The 24,317-nt window shown below is 36.7% G+C and overlaps 1 protein-coding gene across 1 annotated transcript in view; it reads right to left on the bottom strand.

The window, feature by feature from the left end:
- SUGCT (succinyl-CoA:glutarate-CoA transferase) overlaps positions 1-24,317 on the bottom strand; it is a 307,950-nt gene that overhangs the window by 264,070 nt on the left and 19,563 nt on the right. Inside the window, exons 6-7 of the mRNA XM_008921316.2 lie at positions 9,018-9,109; positions 1,166-1,309 (exon numbers count right to left, since the gene is read on the bottom strand). Coding sequence (XP_008919564.1) covers positions 1,166-1,309; positions 9,018-9,109 — 236 coding nt within the window. The remainder of the gene's footprint in view (positions 1-1,165; positions 1,310-9,017; positions 9,110-24,317) is intronic.

The raw sequence follows: 24,317 nt of genomic DNA, 5'->3' as shown, positions 1-24,317 counted from the left end.
TACACTTTTCAAATGCAGACACACTATTTACAAATATATTTACGTATAATTAAATTCAGTCCTTACAAACATTTGTTCTGAAACAAATGAAAATTTCTTTGTTGATTTAAGCAAGGGCTTCCCCTCCTTTCCAGATCTGATTTTGGAAGGTATTTAGACAAGAGCACTAGGCTCTAAAACAAGAGGAACCTCAATCATTAGTCTCAATCACTATTATTATACAATGATATAGGTGGGAAGGAACATTTGGAGATCACCTTGTCCAACCTCCTGCTCACACCTGGCCCACCTGCACAATGGGCACTGTCATCTCTCAAGTGTACTGACAGATACAATGTGAAGAAAAATACAACTGAATAAAGATGAAAAAAATGGAGCACTGTAGTAGCTTTGATTAGAACTTCATATAATTTTGATGCACATTTTAAAACATAAACAAAAATTCCTCTGCAAAATATACCCGTTTGGTACCAGCAAGTACCTACATCAGCAAGACAACATATCATCCAATCACACGCAGCTCATACCAACATCACTTTCTTTTTACAAATTATAAAACATTGCACCATTGGTGCTTAAGTGTTCAAAGAAAATTTAAAGTTCTCATTATTTGTAGTATATGGTATATCTTTCTTGATCAAAACAATTTTGTCTTCAATACATCTAGAAAAAATGTTGCATCTTCAAGTTTACTTTATTCTTTAATTCCCGGAGCCAAAAGGCAGACGTCCTGGACTACATTACTTTGAAACTTAGGTGATACTTGATTACTCTGGGTGATTTTGCTCAAGTTATTCAGCCACTCTGATACTAACACTGCCCAGTGCCAAGGCCCCAAAACCAGTTTCACCACTTATACTTGTCTTATCTCAAATCACCTACTACAACTGTTAAAATCTCAGAGATATTATAAACCTTGATTAACCTGTTTTCCAAGAACATGTAAAAAGTGAAAGCCAAACTTAATGCAACAGTAACTATAACCATGTCATATAAAATGGTCACTACCAGAGTGGCAGAATAAGGAAACTATCACTAATGCCACTACTGTCATTATTATTTGTCATCATTAGCTGTAGTAACTAATGCATATTAATTTGTGTCCAAATGGTAGGTTTAGGTTCAAACATAAGGAAACAAAAGGAAATTTTTTAAAAACTCCTACCTGAGTTGACAAGAGATTGCAGTCAATGTGCAGCCCTTTTCCAGTCTTATACCTCTGAAGTAAACCAGCCATAATTGCTCCATATGTATACAGCCCAGTAGCAAGATCTGTCATTGCTACTCCCATTTTAACTGGCTCCCCATCCTAAAGAAAAAAACACCCCGAAACAAAATGAGATAAACAAAACAATAGACAAAACAAAACAAACAAAAAAAAAGGAAGAAAACAAGCAGAAACAATACAACTGTGCAGGGCTATGATCTTATTGGCATCACAGAGACATGGTGGGATGACTCCTATGACTGGAGTGTTGGAATGGAAGGATATCAGCTCGTTAGGAAGGACAGGCAGAGGAGATAAGGACACGGTGTTGCCCTCTACATAAATGACCAGTTGGAGCGCATGGAGTTCCACCTGGGGATGGATCAAAAGCTGATGGAGAGCACAGGGAGGGCAGCTACAGGTGACATTACAATGCTGCTACAGGCTGCTCATCCAAGAGGACAGTGTGAATGAGGCCCTCTACAGAGAGACAACAGTGGCCTCACATTCACAAGCCCTGGTCCTCATAGGAGATTTCAACCATCCTCGACTTGTTGGAAAGACAACACTGTAGACCCAGACACTGTAGGAAAAGAGCAGGTTCAAGACAACCTAAGGAACCTGAACATGGACAAGTCTATTGGACCTTATGACATACATCAGATGTAGGTCCTGAGGGAGCTGGCAGTGGAAGTGGCTAAGCCACTCATGGTAGCCCAGTGAAGTTCCCACTAACTGGAAAAGGGGAAACATAACGCCCATTTCTAACAAGAGAAAGAAGACGACCCAGGGAATTACAGGCCCATCAGTGTCATCTTCATATCCAGCAGGATTATGGAGCAAATCCTCCTGAAAGCTATGTTAAGGCACATGGAAAGTATGCAGGTGATTTGTGACAGGTAATATGGCTTCACTAAGGGCAAACTGTGCCTGACAAATTTAGTGGCCTTCTATGATGGGGTTACAGCAGTTGTAGATATGGGAAGAGTGACTGATGTCATCTTCCTGGACTTGTGCAGGTAACTAACCCACATGACATCCTGGTCTCTTAAACTAGAGAGACATGACCTTGATGGATGGACCACTTGGTGGATAAGAAATTGGCTGGATGGTTGCACTCAAAGAGTTGCAGTCAATGCCAGATATCAGCATCTTTGAGTGAACTGAAGTATAAGAACCACCACTGAAAACTAGATATTCTTACAGCAGGTACACAGAACTGTCACTTTATGATGTTGCATACCGCAAATTGTGAATGATTTGTTATGTAACTTTTTGTCCCTAATAACATAATGCTTCAACTTACCAGTGCAAAAAGAAAAGAGATAATGTTAGACACAAGAGAAGCCAGTGAAGACCAAATTTTGCCATGCCCAGAAGCCAAAGGTCTAAACAGTTTCCAGGGTGTGCTGACACAGGTGCCTATCTGTTTGAAAGGCAGAACCATATTGCTTCATTTTTCTCACTCCCTTTTTCTCCCTTCTCTTCTGTCCCTCCCCCAGTCAAAGGTCAGTGTTGTATTTTCCAGTATACACACTTCAGGCTTCTAGTAAGAAAAAAAGAACAACTTTTTGTTTAGACATGTAAACATTACACATGTAAAGACAGGCAAATTCCTGACCTTCTGACTGAAATCACTGAAAAGTTGTTGGTTCAAATATTCTTTTTCAGTATGTCGTCCCTTTTCTGGCATCAAGGGAAGAATCTTCATTTTACTGTTTCAGAACTGTGTTACTGTGTTTCAGAACTTCTGTAATCATTGGCATGAAATACAACCCTTCTGAAATCAATGGCAAAATGAACTTCTAATTTCAGTCCAGCTAGGCTTTTATCAAAAGATCTTAAAAGTGCTTCTTCTGAGACATTCTACCATTTCCTATTCTGAAAAGTTTGAGGTCAGGTGATCAGGTTCTGACAGCAGTTCCCTGTTTTGAAGTATTTTTTTTTTTAATTTTCAAGTTTTGAAGAAAATAGAAGTGCAAAGCTAATGGGACTGTTCCAGACTTTTAGCTCCCCCATAAACCCATCATAAGACAACTCAAAATCAGTATAATTGATAAATAATAACTGCTTGTGAAGTACCCATAAATGTATTTAAACTAATGTAGCATAAGTTCAATAAAATTTAATTTACAGAATTATTTTAATTAGCCATATCTAAACTTCTAAGTGTAATTATTGTAATAGTAATCTTGTAATCAAGATTGCAAGAGTAACTGATAATTATTAAAATTATTTTTAAAAGAGTGTCTTGACTTCATGTAAGACAATTAATCTTCACCATCTTTTTTCTTTTGCACTCCAACAGGATTTACATAAATCTGCTGTCAAGTCATATATAAGTTACAATATTTTTCTTAAAATAATTTTATTGTATTATTAATTGCATTAATAGAGCAATTTTGAAATGAAAGGCAGTAGGACAATATTTCCTATGTAAGGTGGAAAAGGCTGCTATTTTATTCATATCATGGAAGTGACTAAAAATTATAAAATCTGTATCAAATATGACAAAGTTAAAAAAAAATCTGAATTACTCTCATTCAAACTGCAGTAAGGATTAGTCTGGGGCTATCTATAGCCTAGATATCTATAGATTGATATGTAAACCACACAACATTAAGGTGAACACTGCTTTAGGAAGTACTACTTTATTGAAGAACCTCTTATTTCTTCCTTCTCCGCACTCTACACCAAGTCACTTCACCTTCCCAGTAGAAAAGACAACTCAAAGGTTCCAGCCATTTACTACTCTCATTGTACCCAGCTCTGGGGGAAAACAGGTAAGAAAGTTGTTCTGTTTTATATGTGTGCAAAGGCCTACTGAAAAAACTAATTAGCACTGGAATGTTTTTGAACTGCAGAGCTATCACTAAGAAATAAAATGCAAAAAAGAAAACAAACCTAAAAATGTTTCCCCTCTATTATCTGCTGCAAGATCTCAGTCTGTTAAATTGTTCTTTCTTCATTACAGTAATTTCATTACATTCACTGAGTTGGGAAAAAAATCAAAAATACTTTAGATTTTGCAAACACATGTGCAGCAACATTCTTAGTTTGAAAACACTTTTTATCATTTTCAAAGTGTCATTAATTTCACCCTTGAATGAGAAAACTACACTTTGAAGATCCAGAAATCAGGACTATTCCAATAGGTTATTACATATGAATTTGCTTGATTCCCAGATACCTTCCTCATCAAGTACTAAACTACCTACTGTTTAAAAGCAAACACTTTATTTGCCTCAGCAAAACGTTCACTTTTATTTCTAAAATACTTTCATGATTTCCCTTTACCGAACACTCCTGCAAACTACTAGCACTATACTGTTATTGTTATTTTTAACATGTTAGCTTTACTTTACCCTAACATTTCACAACCTATAATTTTGAACAAGTCCACACAATTTCTAACCTTCTTTGGTCTTTCCTACCAAGGTTCATGACTAGTTGCCATTTTTCACCGCTTAATCAGCTTTAATCAGCTCCTGTACCATAAAACAGCCTTTTGGTGGTAGGATGCTTAGCTGTAAGTACTGTGAAACAAATTCATTCAGGCTTTCATCTCTGTCCTGCAGAAGAAGGGAAATGAAGCTGCTTTACATGAAGGATAAAGCTCCACACACACACAGAAATACTTTCCTATAGACAGAGCTTCTGACAGCACAGCAGTACTTTTATGTAGTTAACTTTACTTCAGTTACATGAACAAAGTAAGGTCCTATACAGTATCTTTGATTCAAGGAAATTACTCAAAAGTAACAAACACCGCCACCTCTCTCAGCCAAAAGTGGTGTTACTGTTCTGGTAGAAAGATGAAATATAGCCCTAGTCAGGGAGAAGTGCCTCAAGCAAAGAAAGCTGCATCAAGGCTCAAAGACTGGGTTGAACCCTAATTAGGTGCAGCACCAGGACATTTGAAAAGAAAAAGATTCACGTCAGTAGAGTGGACCTTTTCTTACATCACTGTGCTTTACTTACCACTGTGCTCAATCTTATGACCAGTTTACACTTTTATACCTAATTTTTGCTGCTTGCTAAATTCCTTAAATTTGTCAGCATATTCTGGCCCAGAGATAGCCACAACATGTTTTGGAAGCTTCCTTTCCTGAATCTTTTTTTTTGCTCTTTGACATATTTTCTATTCCCAAACTTACAACAATAATATAAAAATCATCCATTAAAAATGAAAATTGTCTTGAAATGACCTGCTTAATAAAAGCATTCTAAGTCCAGTAGTCTTTACAGATGTGACAGAGTTGCTGGAGCTAATATGAACCAGCAATGGTTGTATTTTTCAACAGCTCTGAGCTATATACCAGGTATACTCCTTTGTTATAGTTTGTTCGAATTTAAGCTGAAAAATGGTCTCTCTGGATTGTAGATCCCAATCATGTCTTGCTGTCTGATATTCAGTAAAACAAAAATATTTCTTCAGTAGGAAAGAATGCACCACCATAAAGATACTTTGAATATTGAAAACTCCATGTAATAATCAACTTGGAGATGCAAGGGGATTTGTATTCAAATTGGGCTTTATTTAATTAATTTCAAGTTATTGCCTTAATGAGTCATAGAAATGTTCATCAAAAGAATATTCATCTGGCACTGATATATCTGAATATATTAAGTAAAAAGTTTCTGTTCCTCAAATATGAAACTTGAATGTGGTGTTTAACTAGGATATATCTATAAATTTTTTTATCCAGGACAATAAAAGTGTCATCAGGGCAAACTTTGTCCTTTAGCATATTTTAGCATATTTTAATTTACGTAAAGAAAACCTGAATGTGGTCTGAAGCAACTACTTTCATTCAAAATGGGTTTATGTTACCTATTTATACAAAAGAGATTCCCCTCATAAACACACTAGAATTTCAAATTTCATAGGTGTCATACATTTCTAATACAGAAGTAATCAAGCACGTGTGTAAGAGCTGGAATTCCGTGTCTATTTCTGTACATGAACACATAACTTAAAGATAGTATTCTACCGTGTTTGGTTTTGTACAACCAGCAAAAACCACACTAGCACAAATGCATCTGTTTGTGCCTGTAACTTCACAATATTCCAGAAGTTATAGCTTGATTTCCAGGTTCAGAATATGCTCAGAAGCATTTCAAACCTATTACCATTAAGTGATATCAGTAACTTCTATTTCCAGGCAGGAAAAGGTAAAACATGCCATTGACTTCTTTTTTTTATGCAGGAATATGTATTTCTATTGGATCTATACATTTTTAAAAAGTCAGATACAGGACAAAAGTTTAGTATCCTATTATTAAAATGCTTTGTGAGGAGCTGTGAATATGTATACCTCAATAGTAAGCACTTCAGTCATGTATGCAGATATTTTGTTGCTCCTGCTCAAATTCATTATAATTTGTCTGTAGCATAAGTTGATGCCTCTAAAACCATCCTGCAAGCACATTCAATGGTTTGTTTACCAAAGTTTCCACAGAGCACTGTTGTACTGATGATGTTATGTTGAATTCTCTATAGCTATTGCAATGCAATACAAAACCAACACTGTCTGTTATAACTTTTCCTTTTCCAGTTTATAAGAGTGGTCTTTTTTATTTTATTTAAGAAAAAAATCGTTTACTAGGGTATGCTTCAAATGAACATATTACCTTTAGTATATAAATTCCATGTTATCTGGTCAACAAATAATTTAAGCTTTATTTTAAAAAGCACCATACAAGAGTGAGTAAGATTCTTTTTTCTTCTTTATTTTGGCCACTTTTCTACATGCTGACTGAAACAAGGTTTTCTGCTTTTGTTCAGAGTTAGTTTTGTGGAATTTTAAACATAACTCAGTCACATGAATATAAATGTAAGAAAAACATGGAAGATTTTACTTTTCTCTTTCAAAGTAACTTTCAAAGAAGTATACAATATGATTTTAAAGCCACTTGAGTAAATTTTCACAACATCAACAAAAGCCACATTTGCTTCTTTGGAGTCATTGACTACTTGAGTCTTTGAAAGAAAACTGTCCCTCTATACATCAAAAAATGGTTTTGAGAAACTGAGGAAATACTGTATGAACAACTTCAAATAAAGAAAAATAAGAAGTAAGTTTTAGCATGTTTATTTTAATCATGCAAAAGAGTGACTAAGTTTGAATGAATTACTAAAAGGCCCCAGTGAACAGACAAAGCTGTTACTGACAATGATTAAATAATTCCTATGACTACATTGCCTCAAGTCTTGGTGAGGTGATGTGAACATCTGGTTTTCCAGTGTAGATCTTAATACAATCTTTTAATAAAATCCATCATCTTCATAATGGCCACCAAGGACTATTACTCTCATAATAGAACTTACATGCAATTACTCAGTATAACAGTTGTATTTTCTGTCATTCCCATATCATTGAAAAGCTTTACAAGAATCCTACGTTTTTCAATTTTTCAACATCCTTTCCTTTATTTGTGTTGCACTAACAGCATTTGCTCATTCTATTAGCTTATACTCCCTTTTAATTTTGTTTGGTATATTTTGAAATGTGCATGAAGTTTCTGGCATTGTACTGGAAGTATTAATCTCCACCCTGCAAACAATGGTCCAGATGTAAAATTTACTTACACTACAGTTACTGTGATCAGTCATTGCTCAGTGTATATGTGCCTTACACATGTGAAGGGAAGTAAGAGCCATAAGGACTGCACTCATGTCTTCTAGTGTTCTGAGATGGGGCATCCTATAAGTATGTACCAATAACATGGCAGAAATGGACAAACAGTTTCAGGACACTAGGCACAAGATGTTTCAGCTCATTCAGTCAAACAATGCTTGATTTTTATTCTTTTTTTCCTAATAGAAAGGACAACTCTGGTAACAATAATTGCCACAAGCACAGAGTTCTGATGTTTGCCATTATTCTCAGCAGAAAACAAGTCTATTTGGCAGACTATCAACCCTGCAGTAGAGCTGAGTCCAAATCATGTGTGGTTAGCTTTGAACAACCTACTCAAACACGAGTATTTGACACTAAGTAGAGAAACTTTATGCACTCCTTGTTTATCTAGGGCATGCAAGTTCATAGAGATCTGCCCTACTGCTTCCAGAGTATCAGGAACACCACCACAGAACACTTTGTAGCATTTACAATGCACAGAACAGACTTGTAACACCACCTTACTTGAGAAGTGACATTTGGAGGCCACATTCCTTGCATCTGTAGGTGATTCAAGACAGCATAAGAAAATGCTTATTTGGCCATCATTTCTCTGAGGTGAAGACACACATTTTATGTATCCCTAGAATCCAGATACTAAACTACCTCTGTCACGCTTCCTGCACTACTGCAACTACCAAAGATCAGTGGGATTAGCAGCACATAAAGCTTTCCAGAACCACTAATGGCATCTCTCTGCTTATTTCCAGGCAGAATGATTGAAAAAACTTTTTGTCAGAGTTATCTACATAGCTTCGCAGTTCCCTCTTTTAAAGAGGGAATATCAATATTCAAGCATCAGTGAGATTTCACATATGGTTCCATCATCCAGGCATCAACATGTCTATTACAGCTCTTGAAGTGACAACAAGTGGCCACTAACAGGTTAGCATACATCGTCAATTTATTCCCTGGAGATCTAGGGTTTTTCTTTTTTTCTTTCATTTTCTGTTTCTGGGACATTAGCTTTGGAAGCCTGGAGTGAGATATCTTTCATTCCCAGAGGTGAGACCTCTTGGAGGGCTTGCATAACAGATGTGTTAGCATAGGCTAACTTGATCCATGCAGCAAACAGTTTTGGTACGTGGCACAGAGATTGTATTAAATTTGCAGGTTGAGCATCATACCTCATGCCCTGTGATATGCATGAGACCAGAAACAGCAGCGGCAATGGAGTCATATCCACCTCTCTGAACCACTGGACCAGTCTGACCATAACCTAAAATAGAAACAGAACAATTGGTAACTCAGTCAAGGACAAGTACAACATAAACTATTTCTTCTCAGCTTTTGTTCGCAAGTTGTCCAGATTGTACAACCAGTGAATGCTATTGTATTCTATTTATTCCTGCATATTTTTAAGAGTAAGCAGTTGGATTTATCCTCTGTGGGTTGATGACATGTTTGATCTTAATTCTAGACAGACTCTTGTCTCTGCTATGTTTCATTCACTTTGGATAGAATTACTCTTTTAATTTGCTGGGTCAGCTGAGGTCGAACTCAGATGTCATTTTAGAGGCTCTATGGTATCTCTACAGGCCTCTAATTGGTGTCCAACAGAGCCCATGTTGCCTGTGTTTTATCTCCACTCTAACATAAGGATACCTTGAATACCACAAATGATACTGAAATCATGACATTATGGTGCGGAACACATGAATTGTTCCCCCCTTATTTCTGTTACTTTATTCCACATCTACACAGAGTTACCTTCAAAACAGAACACTGTTTACAAGAGATGGCAAGGCTGGCCCTTTAGCAAGTACACACAATCTGTTTGCCAGGAGTTAGCAACAATGAAATGCAAAATACCAAAAATTTTTACAGAACTACATAAGTAGAGTTTTGTTCACCTGTAGAATTAACTTAAAACTAACAGCTGTAGCCAGAAGGATGTTCTCTTGCTTTTCTCTGCTATACTCACCATGTTCTTCTAACAACAATCACAAAATCTTCCAGTTGAGGAAGTCTTGTACAAGCAACTGAGGAGGTCACTCGAACCAGTGACCACCACCACAGAGGGTAAAGTCAACAGAGAAAGAGTAACATTTGATTGATGGTTTCCATTAGTTCTAATAATGGCAGAGCCCTCAAAAATCAGATTTAAGCATCTGTCCTCCTCAAAGAGGTAGCAGATTCAAACACTATTCTCATGCTTTCATTTCCCTTTTCAGATATTTCCAGGAGAAATCCCTTGGCCACAGGAGTAGTTAAGAGATATTTGTCACAGACAAGATTCCTGGTTTGGCTGATAGTTTTAAGGCAACATTTCTGTATTATTCTTAGCTGTGAGGACAATATTAATACTACATTATATCAACATATACTGCAAGATAAAAATTTCTGAGTCTTCTAGATTCCTTTTCATTATTCTCCTGGAATCTTCTCAATATACAGGCAGTCTGTTCAGCAGACATGACTGTCTAAAGATCGGCTTTGTTGACTACAGCAGACAATTAAAAAGCATTTTTCATTGGGATAATCTTCTTCAGTTCGTCCACTTGGGCAAATGCTGTTATGTACAAAATTCATAAATGGCTTCTAATGTACAGTGCAAGGGAATTATGATCACTTTAAACTGGAGTTAAAGCACTTTGTTACTTCAATTTACATATCACACCAATTCAAACAATATCCACTAACCATACGGATTTCCCTATTACACCACAAACTATCTCAATTACTTGATATTTTTCTGGGGACATGAGATCCACATTGCGCAAAGCTGGGGAGGAACTCCACTTCTACACTCAGTGTCGCCAGGAGTATCAGAATATTACAGTCAACCCACTGACTTTGTCAATGCAGCCTCAAAACAAACATTTGGAAGAAAGAATTCAACACTTTCCTTATGATCAAATCTGATTCTTATTGACGTCCTTACTCATAAGAGAGAGAAGAAAAAACCTACCAGTTTACCCAGTTTTATTCAAAATCATGTCTCTGACAACAGCTGACTCCGAGACCCCAAAGAGAACTTGCGACATTTCCTTTCATATTTACACCCATAAGTTTACAGCAAAGAACAGTGTATTCATTTTCAAACATAAGAGGACTAGCAAATAAAATACAGTGGATCCACCCAAAAATGCTCCGAAGGGCTCTAACTAGGCATATACCATTATCTCACTGGAATGAACTGTAGAATTAAAACCAGTTAAGTGTGTGGGGCCACTTCAAAAACAAAATCTTGCTCAATAAAAATTACTCAAAACAACTTTAATTGAATAGTGAAAAGCATATTGAAGCAAGTGAGAAATTACGTACTGGCCTCAATTATTAGCAAAGAAAAGACATCTCAACACATCTGCTCACACAAATGTTTTCATAAACAGAAAACAACTGAAAATTAAACGTAGTATGTAGACAGAACAACTATACAATGCTTTGCAATGCTCTTCTGGAAAGGACAAATATCCATCCCTCAAACACTGAATTCAGGAAAGGTAACAGGCAATAAGTTATGCATTTTTCTAGGGGGGTTTTCAAATTTTTTTAAGTCCTTTCCACTACAACACCCTGGTTTCAAAATGAAAGGTATTATTTAATGGCTTTCTGGTTAAAATTAGAGGTTCTAAGGAGTGTTTAATTAGTTTTCACAGGTCACAATAGATTAAAAAGAAAAAAAAGGCATAATTCTGATTCGATCTAAATTCTGAATGGACAAAGTTAGTGTGGGGACAAAATCTGTTTTCACTGGAAATAGTTTACCCCAGGAACTATGGACATACAAACGCATATGGGAAAAGGCAGCCATTTACTTGTAGGAGTTAAGTGAAAAATGGCTATTGCCCAAAATGAAAGATCGCATTATCCAGACAAAAATCAAAGGCTGAACATTATTATTCTGGTAAACTACACAGGTCAATGGAGTAAGACAGTCCAGAAGCTTCAGAAATAACTATGAACACAAATACAAAAAGCTTGAAGGAGAGCCCAAAATTACATTCAGAAAAATTTCAGCCTGGTACACAGATTTTACCATAACTGTAATGTATACACATACCTGTGCATATATATGTGTACATATACATAAATATATAAAATAACTTCTTAAAGATATAAAAATATCACCTGAAGTTTATGCTTGTTCAAATATCCTATGTTCACTCATACTTGAATTCAGCATGAAAAGAATAGATTTGCAATTCCACCCTTAACCCTAAATAAAGGTTCCTGTTTAGTAAAACACAGTTAGTGTCTTAGAGTTTAGATAAAATGAAAAATACTTTAGGCTAAAAAGATAATCCCAGTTGGATATAGAGAGAATGGATTTAACAGTAATGGTCTCAGAAGGCAAGACAAAGGAAATTATTACACTCCCCTCTAGTGAAGCTTAACACCTTAGGCTACAGTCAATATTTAAATAGTCTTTAACAGTAGAGAATTTATTTTAGTTCCTTAAGTGCAGTGAATATATTTTTATTTTAGGGAATATATTTCAGAGGAGAGACAAAAGAATTTGAAATTAATAAAACTGAGTGTTTTCTAAATCATTTCAGCTGCATAGGTAGCTGCCTAGGTGCTGAATCTCATATAAAGTTTAGATTTGTATAAAACAGAATCTGCAAGGAGCAAGAGAAAGTTGCACCATGCTAAATCCCTATTCAACTCCCAGAATCCCTATTCTACACCTTGCACTAGGAAGGTACGATTTATTCTGATAACTGCCACATATTCATGTGCCTAGATCTCAAAATTGTTGCAGTATGAGCTGGTTTTCTCTACTGCAAGATGTAGATCAGTTTCACAATCAAACTGGGTACAAGACAACAATCGCCAGTGAGATCTCCAAGTGCTTCCTAAAAATTGTCATTGTCAAAGCACTATTCAATCTGTATAGCAAGCTCTTGAAACTACCATAAACATAGACGTTCACAGACTCACTGAATGGGGAAGGTTGGAAGGGACCACAGAGGGTCATCGGGTCCGACCTCCCTGCTCCAGCAGGGCCGTCCTAGAGCACATTGAACAAGATTGAATTCCGGTCAGTTCTCGGGTATCTCAAGTGAGGGAGACTCGAGTGAGGGAGACTGCACAACCCCACTGGCTAATCTGTTCCACTGTGCTGTCACCCACAGAGTAAAGCAGTTCTTCCTCATGTTCAGGTGGAATTTCCTGTGCATCAGTTTCTGCCCATTGCCTCTTGTCCTATTGCTTGGCACCACTGAGCAGAGCCTGGCTCCATCCTCTGACACCTCCCTTCAGATACTTACAGACATTGATAAGAGTCCCCTCTCAGTTGTCTCTTCAAGGTTGAACAGGTCCAGTTCCATCAGTCTCTCCTCATAAGAGAGATGCTCCAGTCCCCTAAAGATCTTTGTCACCTTCCACTGGACTTGCTCCAGGAGCTCCATGTCTCTCTTGTACTGAGGAGCCCAGACTGGACACAGCACTCCAGGCGAAGCCTCACCAGGACTGAGCAGAGCGGCAGGATCACCCCCCTCAACATGCTGGCTATGCTCCTCCTAATGCACCCCAGGATACCACTGGCCTTCTTGGCCACAACGGCACATTGTAGGCTCACGGACAGCTTGTTGTCCACCAGGACTCCAAGGTCCTTCTCTGCAGAGCTGCTTTCCAGCAGGTCAGCCCCCAGCCTGTACTTTGTATTTGCCTTTGTTGAATTTCAGACAATTCTTTGCCTGTCTCTCCAACCTGACAAGGTCCTTCTGAAGAGCTGCACAGCGTTCAGCCACTCTTCCCAGCTTTGTGTCATCAGTGAACTTGCTGAGGCATCTGTCCCTTCATCCAAGTCATTGATAAGTAAGTTAAGCAATACTGGGCTCAGTAACGAACCCTGTGGTACACCACCAAGGTTACAGATCTCCAATTAGACCCTGTGCCACTGATTATGACTACTAAAGGGTTATTTGCTTATTCAGCATAGTGACTTACACCTAAATCTTTCTCTCCCTGTCCTGACCCTGCAGCCAAGTCTATCTTCTACGTAAGAAAGTATACCTTTACTGTTTGAAGCTTTTTGTGAACAAGCAATATTAGCTGGGTATGAGACAAATATGAAAGAACAGGCACTGTCTACTTTGTATCAGTTAAAAGGGAAACATGGGTCTTTATGGGAGACACTTACAAAGCAAATGACATAGCCTTCTACCAGCAATCCTGTATTCCTCACAATTTCCACCAGCAATCTTGTACCCTTAGCTCAGACAAGAATGGAGAAAGGGACTTTACTGGCTCTATTTAGCATCCCCTGTTTTTCAGGACTTTCCACGTAGTTAAAGACAATTTTGCCACGAAAATTTTGAAAGAATTTTCTTAAACCAAGGTCTCCACCATCTCTCTTAGTTAGTCTGCAGTGTAACATACAGTGTAAGAATATTCAAAACGGGGCATCCTTAACTGAACATAAAAATATGATGTCTCTCTGGTCCTGTATTTATTTGTTCAATATTTGGATAAATATGACAATTAATGTTTTATAAAATAAGATGGCTAATATGGAATACTGAAGCTCACAGCTGTTCTAAAAAGCCTCCAGGTTTTTGATGGCCAAATCTTTGGTATAGAGCAACAAGAGAAGACTTAAGGTGTCTAAAAATATTTATCTAGCAAAACTGAAAGATAATAATGTCAAGATAAACAGGAAATTATAATAGTACTAAGATCCTCATCACTAGCTGGGCATCATTACAGAAGTAACTTTATGCAAGACACTAATTGCAGCTGATTGAAAATTCATTTGGTAAAACGAATTGAAGCATAGAGATTTCCTGTAAATATTGGCAATATATCCACATTCCAATTAAATCTAAGAGTCTGACTGTTACTATTATCCAAGTACATTACACTGGTATTCATACATCACAAGTCCCGACAAAGGGAAGGACTGAAAGTATTTCTTTCCCCCAGACTTCTGAGAGACATATATTTTAAAAAAAAACAAACAAACATTCTTCAACAGGAAATAAATCTAAGCTACTTCTCTAAGGTTGGTGTGACATTCCTGCCTGATGAAAGGGGGCCAATTAGTCTGAAATACAGAAGTCACCTCTGACACCACAAAGCTTATAGTTCTGTGCTTAGTGTGCAGGTGTCATGTGATGGTACTCAAGGTTTGGAACATAGCACAGGAGAAATAATATTTGCAGGTATCATATGGGACAAAAGTTTGGAGGAAAAATAATATGTCCTAACAATCTCCTGCTAGTTTATCTGCTTTAAAATGGTCAATATATTTATCACATGAGAGACATACTTTGCTTTGGAATCCACCCTAAGAGAGACAAAAATAAATACTATGAAGTAAGAAAGGTCAGGTTGAAGATTAGGAAAAATGTAATAACGCTAAAAGTTGTTAGACTGCACAAAAGCGTTATTAGTCAAGCTGCCAAATGCTCAAAAATGTCACACTAAATTTAAAAATGCTAGGAGGAAAAAAAAAAACCAACCAAAAAAAAACCACCAAAAAACTCTGCTAGAAAAACAGACTAGTGTGTCTTTCCAGGTTTAGCTTTGTAGTACCATACGAGCTTTCTAGAGCAAGCAGCAGTCACAAGTATTGAGGCCATGTTGCTGAGAACACAGCTGCGCTGGGCAGGGCACGTCTCAACGATGAAGGACCACCACCTCCCTAAGATCCTGCTTTATGATGAACTTGCCACTGGCTGCCGCAAGAAAGGAGCCCCAAAGAAAAGATACAAGGACTCCCTGAAACAACATCTCAGCCTTGGCCATATTGATCACCATAACTGGTCTACTCTGGCCTCAAATCGGGAGGTCTGGAGACACACCATCTATAACGCTGCTGATGCTTTTGAGAAAGCACGCAGGATCACTCTCGAGGAGAAAAGACAACGCAGAAAGAACCGTGTCTTGCAGAATATACCACCTAAGGAGTCTTTCTGCTGTGCTTTTTGCAACCAGACGTGTCTATCTCGTATTGGCCTTTTCAGCCACCAGTGCGCCTGTAACAAATGTGGGTAAAGCCCTCCCCAAATCTTCATTTGCGAAGCCTAGCCGTGAATGACCATACGAGCTACAATATAGCTTTATTTCATTTTTTGCCAGATGACAGTGGGATTTTTTGATACATTTATAGCAGACATTCAACATAAATTTTAAGGAGACAAACCAAATAAAGAACTTTGTCCCAGACAAAGTTTCATGTGTCTGTAGATCCTATGCTATTCCAAGATGTGTACAGAACACACATTTGGACACCCCAATTCCTTGCTTACGAGTTACTGATCATATGATGACAGAATTCCTAGTGTGTATAAAAACAATTTATTTCAGCTAGGAACGGCCTGAAAGTATCTGGGATAAACAGGCAGTAATGTGTTGCAATATCATCACTTTATGGACAATCACCCTAAAACCATATTTTTATGTAGGTTAGTTTAGATTCATTTGGGATATTTAAAAAGGTTAATGAAAATGCTTCTACATTTCTCAGGTTGTTGTGCATTTGATTTGTATTTCATGAAATTTTGCACTTAACCTGGGGCAGTGGGTCACAAACAGTTTGCACCTTTCACAAAACAACTCAGAAAGAAGTAAATCTCTCAAAATTACTAAAAGCACATAAACTGGAAAGGGGACAAAAACCTATTCAATACCTGAAATTACTACTCTCACTTCAATAAAGTATGCTTACAAGCTAATGATGGCCCTGTAATTAAATGCTACAGGGTAGTCTGAATATGATTTTCTGTGTCATAAAAAGAAAGGTCAGCATTTCTCATTATGACCTGTGTCCAAAATATTTGTATCACATGCTAGAGAAAACCAAAAGCCATAATTTCTGTCCTTCTTCTTGATTTGATAGCATGATAAAACTTTATAAGACCAAATATAAAACACATTGTACTAAAAGGAGAGGAAAAACCAACACAGAGACATGCTGTCAACACAGACCAGTTCCCTGTAGCTCAATTCCCACATGTCAAATGACATTACAAAGTCAAGTTTTATAGGATATTCTGAGCAAAACATAGAAAAATATGTTCAACATAGGCATTTCTACAAATAGGGACTAAACATTGTCACAAATTCAATCCAGATAGATGGTTATCCCTGCTGAATAACAAATTAATGAGAAACACCTTTTGGCTTGTTCTATTGCCAAAGGAAAGTATTCAATTAAAGAGAGCTTACATCTTTACTTCATAAAGATTAATGAAACAAGCAGAAGAACATAAGCAATTCTCTGTGATGACAAAAGCCAAAATCTAACAGATGCATTATATGAAACTTTGCAATGCCAGAGCTGCCAAGTGCATTAGCAAAACGAGTAACGACTTTTGGAAAATGCTTGCCATGTGTTGTTCAGAAAGAAAGGAAGTACAACTTCCTGGGTAGGCAGGCCTAGAGGAGATGAGAACAGATAGGAGAAAGGTGAAGTCAGAACAAACTGCCAAGAGAGATGAAAGGATGCTAAAAAAAAAGTAAGTCTTAAGTCAGCAAGCATAAAATCTGATCAATCTGATAAAAGCATTTCATTTCATAATTGATGACTGCAAATGTGTACAATATTTATTGCTTTTACACATGTTGATTTAGACATTCTAACCCCATATTTCAAACAAAATCAGGTGTTACATGTTGGAAGGCAAAGATAAAATAAAATTGTTAAATCAAATGCAAAGCTTTCTGCTAATATTTAGCTACTGAAAGACTAGAAGGGGACAAACAACAGCCTCTCCAGTTGTCCAACTCTGTTCCATTTTCATGCAATTTTGGGTACCCAGCCTCACACAATTCCTCTAAGGGCACCAACCAAACTTCTGGGATGCAGCCGCAAACCATTTCAAACAACACAAGCCTGGTTTTCAACAGGCTTTTAATCAGGCCTGCAAAATTCTGGGCCATATTTTCTAGCTTTTCAACATGCCACATATAAGTTATAAGAAGTTCCCTCCATCACCTAAACTGTAATTACCCATGCTGCTATGACTCTCTTTGCTAAGTCAGCTACAGTTTAACTTGTCACTGTCTGAATTTCAAGGCAGAAGCAGCTTCCCAATCTAAGTGGGGTCAGTCTTCTACATTATCTCAGAAATCAAATGCATCACAGGGACCATTTTCTGAAAACATAATTTCAATTAAAAGCTTTTAGATAACACTCAGGTTAGGTATTCAGAGTTCATTCCTCACCTTAAAGGAGGCTGATAGACACCCAAATTCCCCATCATTGTTTTGGGCTTGCACAACATTCCTAGTTGCACACTCTTAATTGTAACAAATCACTCCTTGTACCCTGCTTGGTACAGATAAAGCCGATCTTATGACTCCAAATACTTACATTGTAAATGCTAATTTTAAAATAATGAAGTCAATTACTCCCAGCAGTGTAGCAATGGCATACCCCCAGAACATCCAGGTTGCAAAACTTGCACAGAAACTCTAAATACTGAGACAAACTGTCTGTACTAACCTCACCTACTTCGCTAGGACTGCTCTACCGACCCACCTCCGCCCTGCCATTACTACTAAGGTAAGGGAGCAAATATTTTTGAGAAACACCTGGCTAACTCTGGAAACCAGTCAGGAGTCAACAGAAAGACAACAGACTTCTCAACAGATACTAATAATCTTGCTACTTCTTGTAGTGAAAAAAATGTTTTAAAACTAAGGAGTACCTGTAAGGCGTATATTCTATGAATATTTATAATGCTATGGCCAGGCAGTATAATGTCAGAATAGCCTCAGAGAAGTCTAAACTCTGGGGCCACAGATACACCATAGCTTCTGATAAGGACATGATTATCTATGACCCCATGACAGAAATGTAAAGTAACCACTTAATTACATAATTATTTCTCATCTGAAACGATGTTCATTCTGAAGTGGATATTACCTGAAGAAATATTCATTTGTTGTGACTATACATAGTTATGCTGACAGACAAATCTGTGCAGCAGAGTCCAGTGAAGAAGTTGACCTTGACTAAGCACCCCACCTGGGGGTTGCATGTGCACAGGCAAGCACAGTGTGAGAATGTGTACTGTGATGCTGAATTCTCCCTCTAAGATTGAATACATAGTCCCTCAGGGGGCAGAAGCTGGAAAAGTGTGTCAAACGAACTCAAAATCAGTAAAGAAATTTTTTTTAGCTTTCCAAACATTTCCTCAAAAAGTTTCAAAAAAAAAAAATCTGTACAGTTTCATTCCCAAGAGGATTAAGTTACATGGAATGCAACACATTCTTAAAAATCCAAGCTATCCTTTCAAGCCAATAGTTCTCTTTAGTCTATAGACACAAAATATGTAAACAACTCAACACTTACTCTCTTCAAAGAATGACCTATCTCCTATTTCTGAAACCATTAACTGTAATATGGATTTCATTTGCAGTCCTGATATAACATTAATTTTCTATGCAACATAATGAAGGTGTAAATCCCATCTTGAAGTTTAAATGAACTTGCAGATCAAATAGAAGTAGAAAGCTTCATTAACTTACCAATACTTTAGAGACTAAATGAACATTAACAAAAAGTGAATGAACCTTTTCTTGGAAATACACCTAAAAGTGATCTTGAATTTTCTTAACATTAACAGATTCCCTGATTACACAATGTATAGTTAACTATAATAGTGGCTGATCATTTACAGGAATTTAATATGCAGAGTGGTAAAAAGTAAATGCATCTGGTTACCTGAAACAGATAAATCTAATAACTGATTAATTCAATATATTGCCTAACTTGAGTATTTTTCTACCAACGGATTTTGCCAACTAGCTCTTTAGGAATGGTCATGTGTGAAAAGAATCTTTTCCTTCAGAAAAAAAAACAAAAAAACAACCAAAAACCTGCAATGGACGACAGCTATTTTGCATACTTGGGGTTTTACCCTTTATAAATATTTTCCTAACACAATACCTCTAATCAAATTCTCTGACTTGTATCTCATTGATGAGAAGCACCTTCTAAATAAATAAAATACAAAACACCACAAAACAAGATACCAGTCTGAAAAACTGAACAAACTTTTGACTGGACATTGGTACTCAAACATCTTGGGACATCACTTTGTGAAGGTTTTCAGAACTGCAACAAGTTAATAGAATTAGAAAAATTATAGCAGAGGAGATGATATCTTTACTTCCAGACCACGTATTATACCATATTCAGGTTTTTCAGTTTTAATCTTAAAAGAAGTTCGATTCATTAATAAATTCATTCCCACATCTCTTAAGATCATGACTTTAACTTGACAGAAATAAAAGAAACTGACAAACAATCATATATTATTCAATTATTTTGAAAGATGTAGTCTCTTAAAAGAGGTTACAAAATCCTGGTCTCAAATTTTCCTCTTGAAATGGTGGTCAGGGTTCACTGTAAGACATGATCATAATGGCACTAGGTAACCCTGTCCTCACTTTGCAATACCCCAGGACAAAAAGTCATCTTGTCTATTAGAAAGCTTTTCTGAACGTTAAATTGGAATATTTTTTTTGCTCAAATTTTAACAGTTAATTCTTGTCCCTTGTATAACATATTATTCTCTTCTCAAGAGTTTACACTTATGAAAAGGCTGTTATCCACAAAACTATTCTCTTTACACCCTTCTTTCGCAGTAACATCCACAACTTCCCATGTCGAAGTTTTCTCTACAAGACAACTTGCAGATCAGTGGGTTTCAGCTGTTGGCACAAACACTGGGATACAAAACGCTTTTAATGATCAAGTACATGGAAAAGTGCCAGATATTGCCACCATTTTGGTCTCTAAAAATGACAAAAATAAGACTATTTTTCAATAGTTTCTGTCTTCTACACCCAAAACTGTTTTCTTTTTGTTTGTCAGCTACAGACTGTTTTATTTTATAACATTTTAAAAACATAAGTAATGAAAACCATATGCTTACTAAGAAACATTATCAGGTCAACACCAGCTACTTACAGTCTCCCTACAAATCTAGCAACATCCACAGACAATACCGTGAAAGGGCACAACAAAGACACTGGATCTTTGTACCATTTTAATTAGTTATACTTGCTTCTTTGGTGAAATCTCAAAACTCAAGAACAAACAAACAAAAACCAAAACAAAACAAAAAAAATCCTGCAATCATCATGAAGTTTAATAAGTACATCAGAGAAGAAAAAAGTTTAATAAAACAAGATAAAGCAGATAAGAATGCTACTTGACAGGAGATTCCCTAAAAAACATAATTCATTTGGGAACCAGGAGAGAAATCTTTAGTGATAACAAACAAAATGTTTCATGATCTTTTCTTGTGTCTTCTCTTTAGACTATTACAACTCAAACACAATAAATACAACAAAAGCCTACTCATGGCTTCTGAAGATGCTTAAAATCTTCCAGATTTATTCCTGTTAACTTAACTAGGCATCAGTCCAAGCATAATAACTTTTGAAAAATAAACATTAAACCATCAGTAAGTGTCTCCACAGTCATACTGCGTTGTCTTGCTGTTCATATCCAGGATTTTCAGTGCTTAATCTGGTTTCGTTCCCTGTAAACTAACCCAGTGTCAAATCTTATGATTCACAGGCTCTCTGTCTGATATGGTATTCTTCATTAGGCTAGAGTCCAAAATTCTGAAGTTTCAGATTTTATACAAAATACTGCTATGTAGATGAAAGAACAAGCAATTGAGCGAGAAGGTATAAGAAAAATATTACCTTCATGCACAGCTGAAAGTCAATACTTAATTTTAAAGCAAGAAAGAATTATGACTTGTTCATTAAACTTTGTATATGCTTCATATCGAACAAAGAATGGGAACACAGTGTTTCAGAACAGCACTCATTTTCAACTGTTTCTTATTCCTAAACTCACAGTATTTTGGATATTCAAGCTGTGCGTGACTGAAAAAACAATAGTGGAAAAAAACCAGCTCAGCCCTCCTGCTAGGATGCTTAATGGCAGTGCAAAAGGATAGCTCAATAATTTACAGGACAAAAAAAATTAATGCACTCTAGCTGCTGGTGGTGTGCTGATGACAGAAGCAGCACAAAGTCAAAGATTTAGTGCCAGTCAACTAAAAAGCCCACCTTCCTGGAGATGCACAGCAGATCTGAATCATGCAAGGATATCAATCCTACCAACAGAGAAGGGATTCTGTCAGCTCCCATCTGTTTCTCAGCAACCCTTTTTACAACATGCCACCTTTCAGCTTCCACTCTTTTCATAGTTATTTGTGTAAGTGATATACTTTGGAAGTTTGATCTGTGTCATTGCCAGAGCCCTTCAGTACTCTGGAGGTACTGGCAAAACCCTGTAAATACAGGGAAAATACAGCTTTCTGGACCAAATCGCACTTCATACTAGAATGTAAAACCGTTTACAGAGAAACACCTCCAAGTAGACCAATTTTACCAGCAAAAGTTTTGTTAATATAATAATGCTTGCTAATGGCTTCTGCCAAAAAAAGTAGACCAGCCGGCATTCACACCTCTTCTCATTCCTGACCAGCACAGCTGTGCTGATAAAAGCCTGTTGTACAGAAAACCATGTTCCAAAAAGTTTGTCAACCAGCTGAATTTTACAGAAGCCTCCTCTTTTGAGTAGGTTTGTTTGGGCCTATGCTAATTTTACAAGCTGTAGAGAAAAACATATAAACCCACCAGCAGCAAGAATTTCTTTTAAGTAGGAAAGTTATCCTTTGATATATTTGACACAGCATAATTATATTAGTCCTGTACAAGGAGATATCTTTGGTTGTATTGTAACACACCCCAAAAGTGGGCATTACTTCACACTGTGTAATACTTATATTTCAGTCACTCCAGAATTGAATACACACTTTTTGTGTATAATATTGGTTAAAAAGCATTGTTGCCATCATCACTAGAAAAACATTAAGACTCCAAAATAAAGTGCATTTTGCTTCTGCTCCAGTTAAGAGCCATAAAGAAAGCTTAATTGCTCTGCAACACACCTCAGTCAAACCTTGCTGTTCACATTTTGCTCTGCAACCTGCTGGCAACTCATGTTCAGCAAAGGGGTTGTAAAGGTGTATTTAGAGGTGTTTAAGCATAGAGCAGCATAAGACTAGGGAAAAAAATGCACTAGATTAGATTCAAGGCCCAGCTAGCTACATATCCAGTCTCCAAAAACAGAGAAAGACAGATGCCAAGATGAACAGGATAAGCCTATCTAATACTATTCTTGAGTACTCTCCCAGCTTCCAACAGTTTGCAGCTGACAGCCTTCCGAATAAGTAAAGTTATACAAAACCTTCCCAAATCAACTGTTAAGGGGTAAGACATATAGAAAACCTTTGCAAGTCTCAGGGGCTTAGGGAAAGCAGACACTTTGGACCTACTTAATCACAACATAAGCAAGAAAAACAAAAAGAAAATTGAAGATTTTGAACAACATTACAATACTTTTAACACACAACCCCAAAAGTCCAAATCCTATAAATCAGGCTTTTTAAACAGATGATGCTTAAAAAGAAATATGAAAAACATGTGAACAATAAAAGTATAAGTAATTCAAAGTAATCTCATTATTTGTCATCTGTTTGCAAGTCTGATTAACAGTGGAGTCAATATTTCCCAGTCTTGGTCATTAGGATTTTTTTTCAGTAAAAGTAAATTTATTATGAAATAATCTAACTTTTTATTAAGAAAAAACACCAAATATATTACTAAACCCAGTACAGAAAAAAAAATAACCCTGGGTCTAACACATCCACATAAAGTTTTACATTTGTGTCCAGAAAATCATGAGGTGAACACCTGCTTGCAGATGGATCACTTATGATACAGAACAGATAGCTGGAAAGATTTAGGAGATCTTCATAAGCAGTAAAAATTAAGTTCTTTATACATCTTCAAAAGGTACATCCTGCTCGTGAAGCTGTGTTTAAATAGGATTGTAATTGGCACCATGGGGTGAGAAAAGAAATTAAAAGCTCCCATTGGTCCTCATCATTAAGTTCTGAATAAAGCAGTCAACTCCTGGAAGGCTATAACAATATTTGCTTTATTTTATATATAAATAACATTTACAAAAATTAAATTTCATGTGTTTAGGATTGCAGTTTATATTCCATATACTAAGTTCTTTCCTCCAGGAAGAAATACTGGCCACCAAGTACCAATCCTAATGTAGCGCACACTGTTCTGAAATGGGTCTCATCCAAAGCACAAGGAGGTTTGGGATTTTACAGGTTACTTTCAACGAGATAGTGAAGGAGAGGTACAATACTACCTAAACATTCACTGCCAAACAAAGCAAGTTCTTAAAAACTTTGTACTTAAGGGAATTAATGTGAAATACTTAAGGGCAATTTTCAGAAACATCAGCTAAAGTACCACCTCACTTTAAATCAATGGATTTCTATTTTCATAATCTCCTTTATGAAGTTTTGCATTTACACAAATCATCTTTTGATCCAAAAAAAGTACTGAGACTACCTATACAGCACATACTGCTACACTGATAAATGACAATCAGTTAGGCCACAACAGCAATGCAG

This window comes from Manacus vitellinus, unplaced genomic scaffold (genome assembly GCF_001715985.3).
Source record: "Manacus vitellinus isolate BGI_N305 unplaced genomic scaffold, ASM171598v3 scaffold_3_pilon, whole genome shotgun sequence".
Taxonomy (NCBI): domain Eukaryota; kingdom Metazoa; phylum Chordata; class Aves; order Passeriformes; family Pipridae; genus Manacus; species Manacus vitellinus.
The sequence above is the reverse complement of the archived record's forward strand: the minus strand, read 5'-3'. Positions and strand labels throughout refer to the sequence as shown.